Source organism: Paralichthys olivaceus, chromosome 6 (assembly GCF_024713975.1).
Source record: "Paralichthys olivaceus isolate ysfri-2021 chromosome 6, ASM2471397v2, whole genome shotgun sequence".
In the NCBI taxonomy this organism is placed as follows: Eukaryota; Metazoa; Chordata; class Actinopteri; order Pleuronectiformes; family Paralichthyidae; genus Paralichthys; species Paralichthys olivaceus.
Genome location: NC_091098.1, coordinates 20262140 through 20275673, shown reverse-complemented (window position 1 = coordinate 20275673; position 13534 = coordinate 20262140). Strand labels below are relative to the sequence as shown.

At 41.6% G+C, this 13534-nt stretch overlaps 2 protein-coding genes across 6 annotated transcripts in view; both read right to left on the bottom strand.

Annotated features, from left to right (window-relative positions):
• The window catches only part of iqsec1a (IQ motif and Sec7 domain ArfGEF 1a), an 87460-nt gene extending 86558 nt beyond the window's left edge, over nucleotides 1-902 (bottom strand). For 2 of the 4 annotated variants that reach the window (XM_020096295.2, XM_020096302.2), the window contains exon 1: nucleotides 240-902. In XM_020096295.2, coding sequence (XP_019951854.2) covers nucleotides 240-499 — 260 coding nt within the window. In that variant the 5' untranslated portion in view covers nucleotides 500-902. The remainder of the gene's footprint in view (nucleotides 1-239) is intronic. The other 2 variants (XM_020096296.2, XM_069527343.1) reach the window with 1 other exon arrangement.
• A 5170-nt stretch (nucleotides 903-6072) lies between these two features.
• Nucleotides 6073-13534, bottom strand: part of nup210 (nucleoporin 210) — a 26265-nt gene continuing 18803 nt past the window's right edge. The window contains exons 33-40 of one of the 2 annotated variants that reach the window (XM_020096135.2): nucleotides 12911-13047; nucleotides 12129-12243; nucleotides 11368-11514; nucleotides 10535-10785; nucleotides 10232-10436; nucleotides 9063-9185; nucleotides 8487-8564; nucleotides 6073-7283 (exon numbers count right to left, since the gene is read on the bottom strand). In XM_020096135.2, the coding sequence (XP_019951694.2) occupies nucleotides 7180-7283; nucleotides 8487-8564; nucleotides 9063-9185; nucleotides 10232-10436; nucleotides 10535-10785; nucleotides 11368-11514; nucleotides 12129-12243; nucleotides 12911-13047 (1160 nt within the window). In that variant the 3' untranslated portion in view covers nucleotides 6073-7179. The remainder of the gene's footprint in view (nucleotides 7284-8486; nucleotides 8565-9062; nucleotides 9186-10231; nucleotides 10437-10534; nucleotides 10786-11367; nucleotides 11515-12128; nucleotides 12244-12910; nucleotides 13048-13534) is intronic. The other variant, XM_020096136.2, reaches the window with a different exon arrangement.

The window sequence follows — 13534 nt, the reverse complement described above, 5'->3', positions numbered from 1 at the left end:
TGTTCAACAATATCCATTTTCTGCAATCGACCCATTTTCCACGAGCAAACAGTATAAAAGGACAGAAGCAAAAGTCTGGTCTAGTTGCAGCTGCACATCACAGTGTGGCAGTGATGCACTGGATGGACTCTGATTTACAGATTGCAATGAGATCAGGGACAAATTTCAACTTTTTTTTAAAAGGACCAATGGAGGAAAAACAGTAGAACAGGGATTATTTGTATGTTTTCGTGTCTTACTTCTCCTGTGTGTTGTGTTCCTTGATGGCTGCCAGTGAGCTCAGGCTGCTGGAGCCCTGCAGCAGCCTGCAGGTGGCCAGGTGTCGCTGGTACTGCTCCTTCAGACACACGTTCTCCGTGCACAAGTCGGACACTTGCTGCTCCAGCTCCTCGATGCGTCCCCGCTGCCTCTCCAGCAACTCCTGCTGCGTCTCGATGATCCTGTTGAGCTCTTTCAGATATTCCGCAGCCCTGGTCGGGTTCTCCGTCGGGCTTTCCATGTCGCTTCCACCGCTTGTTGTGTTTTATTCCTCTCCCCTGTGAGCTGCTGTGGTTCCCGGTTGTATCGCGGAAAGCCCTGGTGTGTGTGTGTGTGTGTGTGTGTGGAGGGGGGGTAGTTAGACGGCACGGTGGGATTCAGGCGTAAAAAGCTTTAAGCGCAACGATTCAGCAGGTTGCGCCTTTTACGCCGCGCCATCGTGGCGGAAAAAAACACAAAACAAGACACGAAACTAACAAAAGCTCCCAAATCACGTATCAGGCTGCGAATGTCACCGGGCGTGAGAAGCACCAGAGAACCATGTGAGAGAGGAGCGGAGCGGGCTCTCCATGAGGTCCGTGCGCGTCCCCCCCTGTCGGCGGCACGCTGGGACATCTTCTGTGAACCTTTCTCTCCATGCTTGTTCCCGTGACTTTTCGAAAACAGACGCGCGCTGTCAGGGAGGAGGGAGGGAGGAAGGGGGAGTGGGGGGGGGGGGCGGGGTCTTCAAGTTTTTATGACTCCGCAGGTCGCAGTGAGAGCTGTAATGGCTCTGCAGCTTCTGAGGGGGTGACACACGGCTGCACGTCCAGGAGTCAGTTCATGTGTGTTGTTAGTTTCTTCAGTGCGTGTTTTCTGCACATTGGCACCGTTTGCACGCGCCCTCTTCTCCTTCTACATCGTTTAACTTCATTACATCTGTTCTGGAGGCTGTTACACAGTCTGCCACACACTGCAGACGTGTTTACTGTGCAGTCTGTCTGTGCCCCCCCCCCCCCCCCCCCCCCCCCTCCAGTGGATTGATGGTGATATGTATAGGAGCAGTGTGTGCACTTGAATCAAAAACGACTTAAAGGGATAATTTACCAGCAAATGAAAATTCACTCATTATCTACTCAGCACTGTGCCGATGGTGGGGTGGGTGAAGTGCTTGAGTCCTCAGAACACTTTAGGAGTTTCAGGGGTAAACAGCGTTGCAGCCAAATCCAAATCCAATTGATGTAAATGGTGACTGATTCTTCAACTGAAAAAGAAAGACAGAAGAAAACAGGCTCCATACTGCTCCTGTGGTGTCCTCCAAGTGTCCGTAAGCCCCGACTGGACTCAAAATGGGTCATTTACATTATGATTTTGACCATGGGGTGTTCGTCTCTTCCACCTGCTGTGAAAGTACAAAGAAAGTGATAATACCATAATCCTTTGCTGGTTGTGATTTTAAAATTGGAACTGAAAAATGTAAACTTTAAAGCTATGGTCAGTCAAACAAATGCACCTCCGACCTATACTGCCCTGTTGTCAATCTACATAAGCAGTCTATGGGTTGTATATATGAGTACAGCTAAGTGCTAACATGATCACACTAACAAGGTGAACATGACAATAATGTTAACCACGTTTACCATCACAGTTTAGCATGTTAGCATGCTTCCATTGGCTAATTAGCACAAACTACAACTGAGGCTGAAAGAAATGTAATTGGTTTTTAAAGTATTCAGTTCTAAACCAAAGTATCAGACAAGTTTAATTATCTGTATTTTGGTCTGAATCACATAAACCAACCAACAGACAATCAGTAGATGACAACATCCATCAATCCATCCAGTATCTGTACCGTTTATCCTTGGAGGGTCACAGGGGGCGCTAGAGCCAAGCATATCACAGGGCCAAAAAACAAGAGATGCAAATCAATAATCGGTGATAATAACTGAAAGGTGAATCAGTGACAGACTCTGAGTAATGTTTGCATCTTGTGATCCACCCAAAGCTTCGTACACTCTCACACTTTAGAGCATGTTGTCAAAAAACTCGACCACTCCCGTATCTCCTGAGACTCTTTTTCTTTTGAAACATTTTCCAAACGTTTAGATGAGATTCTGTTTTCCTGGACGCAGTTTTATTGCAGCTGTAGTGAGGATGAACACTTCATCCATGACAATGAGGGCTCTACCTTCATGAGGTGCCACCTGAGGGCTGCACTCGGATGATCTGACATTACTTGAGACAGTGGGGAGCAGTGTGAGGACACAGTGTACAGATGGAGAATATTAGGTTTCTCTCTGTGGCTCACTAATCCACATGGCAGCAGACCAAGGAGGAAGGAGGGAGGTCCCACAATGCCACCCAGAGGGATGTACAGTCCACAGGCAATCGGCACAGACTGTTGTCGCACGTTCCTTGAACACACAATCAATCATCTTTCTCTATTGTCGGCCTTTTAACGTCAAAACAGTCACATTCTACGAGCAGTGCTGGAAGGAACGGAGACCAGAAAGACTGGAAAAGCAGGAAACGGGTAAAAAAAGAAAACCACAAAAATATCACAACATACACTCAGATTTCTCTGAACCCTGATATTTTCATATTTTCTAGTCCACAATTACACCAGCAAACCGCACAGCTCAATCATCAGTCATATACATTCAAGCCACGGAAGTGCTGGGACTCGTGACTCGTGGAGGAGGAATGCCTCCCCCCACAGAATATCAGCTGCTGGAAAACATATGACTTGTCGTTATTCTCCTGGGCTCCGTCCTTTTCTTTCTCTGGGTGACCAGTCACGCTGGGACCAGTGCGGGTGCCAGCCAGGGAGATTTATTTTGTGAAATCGCTCATATATTTGCACTGAGGCAAAACCACTCGGAAGCGTCAGTTGTGATGGAAGAAAGGCCCAAATCATTTCACCAGCAGAGTGGAAAACCTTTTTTTTTTTTTCACCCCTCGGAGGATGCCAAATAATCTCTGCTGAGCCAACAACCACCTCGTATAAAACGTGTGTGATGGATCTGAAGTGTAACACACGAGGGGAACACTGGAGGCAATAATGTCATTTTCTCAATTTTCTGATATTTATGAACTATAATACATAATTAAAGTCATAAATATCAAAGCCAAAGAGGGAAGGGAGTTTCCTCAGTGTTGCAACAGTATACAGGGAGCGGGCTCAGGTTTGTGTTGACATGTTTTTATGAGGAGACTGGAACTTGTTTTCAGATATGTTCACAAGCTGAGGCACTTTTTTTTTCAGAGGAAACACTCAACCTTACAAATCCAATAAAAATCCACTGTATGTGAGTTCATTCACTTTTCCCAAGGAGGTTATGTTTTCATCTCTGTTTGTTTCTTTTGTAGGATAATATAAAAACCAATGGACGGATTGACACAAGATTTGGTGGGGGGGTGGGGGATGGGTCAGGGAATAGTCCATGAAATGTTGGAGTGGATCCGGATTGTTATGTTTTGTTTGTTTGTTTGATTGATTGTTAGCAGGATTACACTAAAACTACGCAAACAATATCCATGAAATATTGTGGAGCTGTGAGACATGACCCAACGAAGAACCCAGGCGTTGGTGCAGATCTGGATCAGTGTATGGATCCAGGATTGTTATGTTTTTTTGCATTTTCCTTGATTTCTCAGAGAATAATTCACAGATCTTGATGAAAAATCAGGCACATTATGGTTCCAGCTGTGACACTAAATGAACATTTCTGATTTTCTCTAAGATGAGAGACCTGTTTTCCAGACAGACCTTCTCACACAGTCCTCCAGAACCAGTGAGAGCTCTCCCTCAGCGCACACCTCATTGATCCCCTCCACTGACAACACAGCAAGCCATCTGGAACAGTGGCGGCTTTCCCTTCAACCCAGGACGCGGCACGACGGCTCTCAGCTCGACAGGCTGACAGGTGGGGGCTTATGCAACCCGGGTGCTTTAATGGAGAAAATAAATTGAGTGTCATTTCAGCTTAACGTGGATGAACGCCTTAATGAGCTGTGTTCTGTACAGTTTAAAAAAACTCACATGCCTATCATTTGATGGGAGTCATTTCCACTTTTGACTCATTTTAACTGAGACGGACAGTAAATCAAAACTACTGCCTCTGCTGCCTCTGCTCTGCCCTACAAGCAGCTGCTGGATTAGATAGTGTACACAACACAACACAACAGGTTTTCTTTTCCTTGGCCTGCCAGCATCTTCAGAATACCCCTGAGCCCCCATTGTGGTGATAGCCTGAGCTGTAAAGCTGCTGGTCCTGCTGCAGTAGCTCATAAACACCTCTGGGGCATGAGTGGAGCCTCTGTCTGCCTGACACCCCCTCTGAGAAATAAAGGGCTGGTGGGAATTGATGCAAAGGTTGCAGCTGGTGGTGTGTTGCATGTTTATGGGTTGTATGTGCCTGTACTCACAATTTCCACAGATTAACCACGAGAAATAACACTAGATCTGAAACGTTTGGTCAATTAATCAAGTAGTTGATCGACCGGGAAACTAATCTGTCAGAATTTGTCTTTTTTTCCACAATGAAAGATTTATTTTTTAATCTTAAATTAAAGAATCTTCTTTGCAGCACTACATTGAAAACTGAATATCTGCAATGTATATTTGTTTGACCAGTTATTAATAATTATTTTATATTTCTTTTAGTAAAAAAAAAAAGCATTGAGAAGCTGGAAAAAATATACTATTTCCAACATTTTGTATACAAAGCATTTATGTGATTCAGAAAAAAACGACCTGTATGATTCAGCAATAACAAAGATAATCATATGAAGTAAAAACAAAACAAATGCAGAAATGTTTTAATAGTAAAATATTAAATGCAAACGCAGTGAAAATCCATGAGTGAGTCTGACAGCCGCAGCCCTGAACTGCACCTTAACTGATGTTGAGCAAATCGTCCTGTGGTGCACGTCCTGCTCGGCTCACCTACTCGAGGTTGTGCAGCAGTTGCTGACATGCGGCCAGCTGCTGAGGGCATACAAATGAGCTCAGTGACTGGGACCCACCACAGCAGCCCCCGAGCAGTGTCACAGACAGATGGGAGATATTTGATCAGTGGTCAAAGACCTTTACTGATCCTCAGGGAACAGGAGAGAAAGACACCCCCCACCACCTCTCTCATATCCCTGTGTGTGTGTGTGTGTGTGTGTGTGTGTGTGTGTGTGTGTGTGTGTGTGTGTGTGTGTGTGTGTGTGTGTGTGTGTGTGTGTGTGTGTGTGTGTGTGTGTGTGTGTGTGTGTGTGTGTGTGTGTGTGTGTGTGTGTGTGTGTGTGTGTGTGTGTTTTGGCTTTTGGATGCATGGGAGTTCAGCCAGTGCCAACACAGAATCACCAAGTTCTAAAAATAGGAGCTTTACATTTACACACAACACACTGATCTTTCTTGTGCTGCAAACAATGTGTTTGTTAAAAGAATCTTGAACTATTATACATTTTAAATGAGCTGTTAGATTGAGGTTTTGTGACATATACACTATGAATGAAATAAAGTATGGTATATAAATGAATGTAACGATAAGACAATGATATGTGAATGGAAATGCAGACTAACATCAAAAACAAAAATGAGATGTCTACAAATTGTATGGAAGAAAAAAGTGTGTAAAAGAGGGCAGATAAATGAAACGGCAATTTAATTCAAAGGCACGTTAGAGTAGAAAATGACAGGATGAGAGAAGAAAGATGATTTCTGTTTCACTCTTCTGTCTGAATGTCTTTGCTTAATGGAGTCTGTTGTGAAGCCGTCTGTTATTTTTCAGTTTACTGTTATTTTGTGAATTTGAGTTAAATACAAACTTTTCAAAGCAGGAAAAATTAACATAAAAAGTAAAAACTTTAATTAGCAAAAAGGCAAGAGTATATATACACACAGAAACAAACACTTGTGTCTGTATCATGTGATATGATTGTAAGGCTCTATTATGAACACAAAAACCACACTGAAGCCATTTATAACAACACACATACATTGTCCTCGGTAAAACTGAATTTCAACAGAAGAAAATAAATATTCATATTCAACAAGTCTCTTCAAATACAGAAATGTCTCGTTTAAAACAAAGTCACACTCGTATGTACCAGAAAGTCAACAGTGCTACAGTAATCTCTTTCTGGAATTGTGGGCCGGTTTAAGTGCAACAGAAAGAGAAACAGAAGCCAGGTCACATTGTGACTGCTTTTGCAAATGAAGCAAATACTGAGATAAAAAACTGCATAATGGCTCACATTTCTGTACTGTTTCACATTAATGAATTAGACGGGAGCTGCATGTACAGTAATGTTAAATACTCGTTAGACTCCACAAGAAAATGCCCCAAAAAACAGAAATGAACCAACCTTTATCCAGTAAGGACTCTGCACATTTGAAGGGTTCATCACAGATGAGGACGATGATTTCAGTGATCAATGTTTTCACAAAATGTTGGATTAACAACAAAATTAAGGATGGTTTCTGCTCGAAAGAAAAAAAAAAACCAGAACACTTTCTGTCACATGAGACTGTGGTGCATCCTGAGTTATTCAATTTCACATCAAATATGTTAAGTAGCACACAAGTTAATTTCAAACAAAAAAAAAATATTTTCAGCAAACACTAGTGATTTGGTTTTTAAACATTCCTCAGCAGATATTTATAACAGAGTGGTCTTGTATAAAACCTTTTTTCATGGCAAACCACGAAAGACAAATGTATAAACGACTCACAGAAAACTATGCACGTACAACGAAAATAGCCCTGTTATTGTGCAGCTCTTCACAGATTTTCTATTCTCAACAATAAGTATTTTTTAAGAATCTGGTGGAGCTAAGATTTTGCGGTCATGTCCCACAGCATTCATCCGGAGTGACAGAGGCACATTTAATATGCATTAACAGCCTGTGGTGTTGTACTTGTGGAGAATAGAGACCAGACGGAGAGCTTCATCACGACTTGTAGTCTGGAGAATAGAGACGTGACCTGGGGCTGCTGTTTGGGTCAGTCCTGTGTAATGTGTGGTTGAAGGAATTCACCACTGGAGTGTTGAAACCTGAAAAAGAGAAATATAAAAGTGGGTAAATGAAGCATTGACAGCAGAATGGGTCCATAAGCAAAATTTTTTTTTTTTTGCATGTTATTCATACTATTTGAAGCGGTCGCTGCAAACTTTCACTTCAGCAAATTCTCTTTGTGGTATTATAGCTTTTATTTTTACGGACCAGGGTTTTTCCAAGGTTACGCTTCTGACATGTCCACATCTGACCAATCAGCTGAGAGTTGTTGACAGTGTCACAATTTGAAGCAGTAGTAATAGTAGAAGATCAACTTCCTCCTCTATCCAGTTTGTTATTAAATTTATTTCTTTAGACATTGCTCATAGTTATCTCTGTCATTAATATAGGATATGAAGGAGCCCAGTTAAAGCTAGGTTGAACCAAATGTGCAAAACTGGGACAAATGAACAGGACCTTCCTCTGTCGTCAGTTCTTCAATCTGTCCGACAGACTTCCTGAAACACGTTCTGAGGCAGCTGTGTTCAGTTTCAGCTCCTGAACCAAGTTGCGAAACTCATCAACTTCTCCTCTTCATCAATATGGCTACACACAGGTGTTCCATTCTTTTTTTTTTAATGATATATTTTTTCTTTATCACACTTGACGTGAATACTCAGATGTGTTGAAAGTCCAACAAGTGATTTCCTATTTTGTGCCAGTTGATGTGTAAAGGTCTACAAACCCACTTTATGAGAAGATATTATAAAAATAAAGATAAATTGAGCATGTCAGTTGATTAATATGTCAGAATATAAAAAGGGAATATAAAAGTCTCAATCAATCATTCTGATTTGTATTTTTAAACTTGTAGCAGTGAGAGCACAAGTTGTAAATTGTGACATCAACACCGCAGCTACAGACTTGAGGACTGTTGTGATGGTTTTTTTCTTGGTTTTACACCCAAATAATCTTTAATTTACGACAGGCTTAATGAGAATTTCTTTAAAAATGTCATTCTGACTCTTGTAATTGTCCTGGATGTTATCAGACACCTCTCCTATCTTTTCTAAATGATTCTCAGTGGAGCTTTACAGCCTATTGGCTTCACAGATAAATGGGTAATAAAAACGTCTACTTACTCATTAGATCAAGTGAAAACAAACCACAAATTGCTCTGACCTTTAGTGGTTTATCTGTCTGAATGTTTGCTTTACTGGAGTAGCTGTGGCAGGAGAAGTGTTGCAGCGACTGTGTCCTACCTGAGATAGGTGGTGGTGTCCTCTGGATGAAAGCGGGGTTATAAGTTTGTTCCTTTGGAGAAAACACTGTGTGGACCACTGCGAAGAATAGAAATGAATTTAAAACACTGGAGAGCTCAATGTAAAAAATAATATCTTGCAAGTCACAAAGTTTCCTAGATTGTGACGGCGGCAGATGAACACAAACAAATCTTGTCAATTTATAACAGCGCTGTATTTTTGAAATAAATCTGTTACCAGAGACAAACTCAGTCAGCACTAACTTGAAATATTGTTAGCACTCATTTTTGAATATAGAGAAAGAATTGCATTCTTTTTTTAGGTGTTCTTATTAAATCAAAGATGACAGATTCAAAAATATTCATTGTAATGGTCAAAAGTAAAAGCTTGTCTTGTAAGGGCCAGTTGCACAAAAGTCCATTAAACAAAGTACATTCAAAATAACTGCAGTAAAGTCAAACTTTTATCAATGTAATGTTGTTCATGATCATATATATTGATTCAGGTGTTTATTAGAATTACAATTCCTCTAACTACCCTGTGCAAGCAAAGCATTTTCAAGTTGGGGTGACGCACCAATGATGATGATGGCTGTACCGGCCATCAGAGCGAACAGGGTGAAGAAAATCATCTGGTAGCCATTTATGAAGCTGTGCAGGGAGTGGTCCCCCTCCAAGCTAACAACTGGAGCAGCAGCTGCTGAGACAGGGGAAGAGATAACAAGCTGTCAAAACTTCTTCAAAGTGCAGAGGACATACGACACACCAACAAATGTTGACTACGCATCACAGGGATAATGATGCTTGTTACAGTAGTAATGAAATCTGGATGTAAGCTGGTTTCTGAAAACACGCCTTGACAGTCCATGTGCTTATTTCCGACAGAAACAGATTATTGACTGATTTTGTTTGTCAAGTCGTTGCAAAACTAAACAGCTGTGTTAATAATTTATCATTGGTCCGTCGTGGAAACCCTGTATTCACACTTTTTGTTGCCACTCTTCTTAAACTAATTCAACAAACCGCCTTGTTTACATTACTGACTTCTCCTCTCATCTCTGCTTCGCTGTCTGTTTCTCCCTGCGTGTGTGAGTGTGGGGGGTGTTTATGAATCGGCTCGCGGGACGGATCAAACAATCTTGCGGCCAGACGTCGGCCCACCCCTGATCTAAGACCTTGTCGACACTACTACAGATATTTTTGGGAACGGATAATTTCCGCTCTGATTTTATCGCGCAAACATGCATGCCAGCCCAGTAGGTGGTGAGAAAGTTTACATCCGTCAAATACCAGAGAAGGACTTAGTTAACATGCTCAGCGAGCTTCAGGTTCAAGTAGCAGGTGCCTGTGAATAAAGGTAATGTTGTGCAGTAATGGTCAAATTGGCAGCAATGCTGAGACCTAGCAGTGCTAACAAACGGAGAGAAACCGGTATATAGCCGCCATTGTTGTTTCTGATACATGGTGGTTTGTAAAAATCTCAATTTTAGTGACTTAAAACACCGATTATGTTTGGATGGACAAAATGTCTGCACTAGTGTGAACAGAGTCAATGTAAAATGAGTGGATAAAGGTAACACTGCTGACAGATCAGTGCTAACTCTGCAGTCTATTGTTGGAATACAATGGTTGGAAACAATAACAAAAAATTACAAATTTGTTCAAGTTAATTTTTCTATAAAAGGTGACAAGTACTAACATTAACTACACACAAAATGACTGTGTTGCATTGAAAGGAAATCTGACCTTGCATTCCGGTGCTGGGATCCGACACATGGATTAAAGTGACTGGGATCAGGAGACTCTGGCCTGAGGAAGAGCTGCTTATGGAAATCGAGGCAGAAACTGCTGCCTGAGGGTCCACGGCTCCGACTGTGAACTTTGAGAAACTGGGAAAGTCTTGATGCACCTCCTTCTCTTTGACAGCAATGTTGGGAGAAGTAGACACTACCTGAAGACAGAGAGGTGAATTCCAATTTTTTTCTTTAAACAGCCATACTAACTGTAAAAATGTAAGAATTAGACATTTTATTTAAAGCTCTACGAGACCTCCATGTTGGAAAGGGTGGCAGTGGGGCCATAGACTGTGAGCTCAGCTGTTGGATGCAGGTTTGAGAGCAGCAGCTCAGTCTGGTCTGAGTAGAGGCCCGGCTCTATGGGCAGTCTGGCACTGACTTGTTCCCCAGAGAAAGCACTGCCCTCTAGCCCTGCTTTCACCAGCAGGTTCGTCATGGACATGCTGAGCACACGGGTCTTCTGGTCAGACATTGGCTGCAAGGTCATGGAACATGCATAGAGGCCTGGGGCAAACAAAATGAAAGAGGCAAAGGTGATTGTTCAACATAAAATATCGATGTGTGCATTTAGAAAAACAAAACTCCTGTTCAGTGTGTGATTTTAGTGTTTCAAAAAGTTGCAAGGAATCTATATTCTGACTCCATTGTCTTAATTTCTCAATCTCCCCCCAGGACCTGAGTGGGATTCAGCTGAGTGGTTGTAGCCTTGTACTCACACAGCGGATCCCCCGGAGATAAGCCAACAACTGGGGTGAAGTCCCAACCCCTAACACAATTAGGCCGGTGCTTTCAAGCAAATGTCCTCAGTTCAATATGTCACCCAGGCACCTTTTATAGCTGCTACTAAATTCATTCAATGGCCAAAACAGGTATTGATTATGCCCTTGTAAACAGCATTTTCCTGCCCCTTGTGCTGAGCATACATATGAGAACTGTGCCTATGTTAGGTTTTAAAGTGATTTCAAACTGGATACTTTTAGAGGTAGGTGAAAAGTTATGAGATGAAAAAGAAAAGGAGCTTTCAGTTTATATATTCAACCACGCGAAGGTGATCTCCATGAAGGTCTGAAGTCAGGTGAGTCTTACCAATACTGGAGTCAAAGCTGATGTGTGTGTTGAAGACGTCGTTAGCAGGGAAGTCTATGGCGTCGCTGGTGAAGCTGAGATGACAGCTGACTGAGGTTTCTGGCTGCAGTTGAGGAATAGCTTCAGTCTGGGCAGAGGAACACGTTCCTGCAGGGAAGCAGACATACTTAATATGTGTGCTTCATTACACACATCAGTGATTTACTGAAGAAAAAGGAGATGTTTTACATTTTAGAAATATGCTTTTTCAGATAGATGAAGAGATCAGTACCACTCTTATATCTGTACATTAAATATACAATAAGAAGGCTTAGCTTGGCACAGGACTCTGGAACAGAGATAACAGCTACCCTGGCTTTGTCATGAGGTAACAACACCTCCATCAAGAGTTCACTAACTCAATATGTATGGCTCATTTGCTATTTTCATACAAAAACCGAGGTTAAAAACAAAAAGACAGTTTACTTAAATATGTGTGTGAAAAATCACCCTGTGAATATTAACCATCCTTGAGACAGTGAAATATTGATTTTATATTTTGTTTTTGTACAGATTAAGAAAAACAATGTTTATATTAGCTTAGCTTAGCCTACTACACCTCTAAAGCTCACCAACAGGCTGCTGGCTCCAGCTTCATATTTATCATAGAGATATGAGAAGTATCGATCTTCTCATCTAATTCCTGGCAGGAAAGGAAAAAGGAGTAGTTTCCAAAATGGTGAACATTCCTTAACTACAGTTGAAACATAACTGATCAGTACCAATGAGGTTGGTTCCGCTTTCTCTGGTGGTGAGTAAGACCTTCGTCTCCTTGCCTATCCTGATGGGTGCAGGCTGTGCCGTAGCGGTCGTTCTAGTTGCAGCCTCCACTATGATCTACAGAATCAAACAGCAACAGGAAAGAAGGAAAGAAGAAAATCCAGGTGTGTGCTTGTTAAAATCACATTAGCAATTACAGCCACAACTAATTGTTAACATCAATTGCATTGGACTGTCAATGAAACAAACCAATTAAAAGAAAGTGCAGCGATGCCTGCGTTTATTGTGTGTTCATGCATATAAGCTTCTTTCTGTCTAAGCCTGAATACAATGCACTAAATCTCATCAATTCTCACTCTGCTCAGAGGAAAATATTTATATAAAATTGGTTTGCATTCAGCTCTCGTGTAGCGCGTAGTCAGATACAGTGACACTCCACTGCACGCTTCATCCCGTTTGAGACTAGCAACAATGGCAGTGTCATGCACACATGCACACACATTAGAAAAATTTTGCTGAAACCTGCTGTGCTTTAATTCTCGTTATGATAGATTGATAAGGGGTTGACACAGTCTCATGCACGGGCAGAGACGATCTCTGGAGAATTTAAAAGTGGAAATAAAGAAAGCAGGGAGGTGTGCTGCATGTAGAATTACTAAACTCTGAACTTGATTCTTGTAGCTCATTCATCTCGGTCATAGATAAAAGAAAAAATATATACGCAGAAGAGTGCACCTTTTGCTGTATGACATGGTCGGTCAGTCACAATCTACAGATGACATACCTCTCTGTAGGTTTTCAAAACACCAGGTATTTCATAGAACATGGTGACTGTCCCAGGGTCTCTAGCTACAGCTGCACCACTTCTCGGATCCACCTGAAGAACACCATTAGCTGAGGAGCTCCAAGTACCGTGAGCACCTGCAGAGAAGGCAAAATATTGTCAACTTTAAAACAAGATTTGTACACGCTGCCAAACTAAAATGGCTTGTTAAATAAAAAGGTACAAATATAGGGCTCTTCTCTGCCAAGAGAAATACTAGAATTCCATTGTGTAAAGATAAAGCTGCTTCATCCTTTAAAGGAAATTCAATAAAAAGCAGAGCAAGACAGATGCTGATAAAGAAAAACACAACAGATACACAACCAGAGCGTCATCATGAAGGTTCTAGATCGAAAGCCATTTGACGATTAAATTCAAGATGTAGTTTTCTTTCTTTGTTAAAAAATAGCTATACTTAAATTATTTGAAACACATATACAACACATTCATCAATGATCTCTTTTATAGAAGAGATGTAGAGTTATAGGCTTCTCGGGTTGAGGGTGTTTGGGTGGAATGGCCAATATTGTACCCAGTGGATATCGGAGTGTGTTTACTTACTTCACAATGAAAATATCTCACACA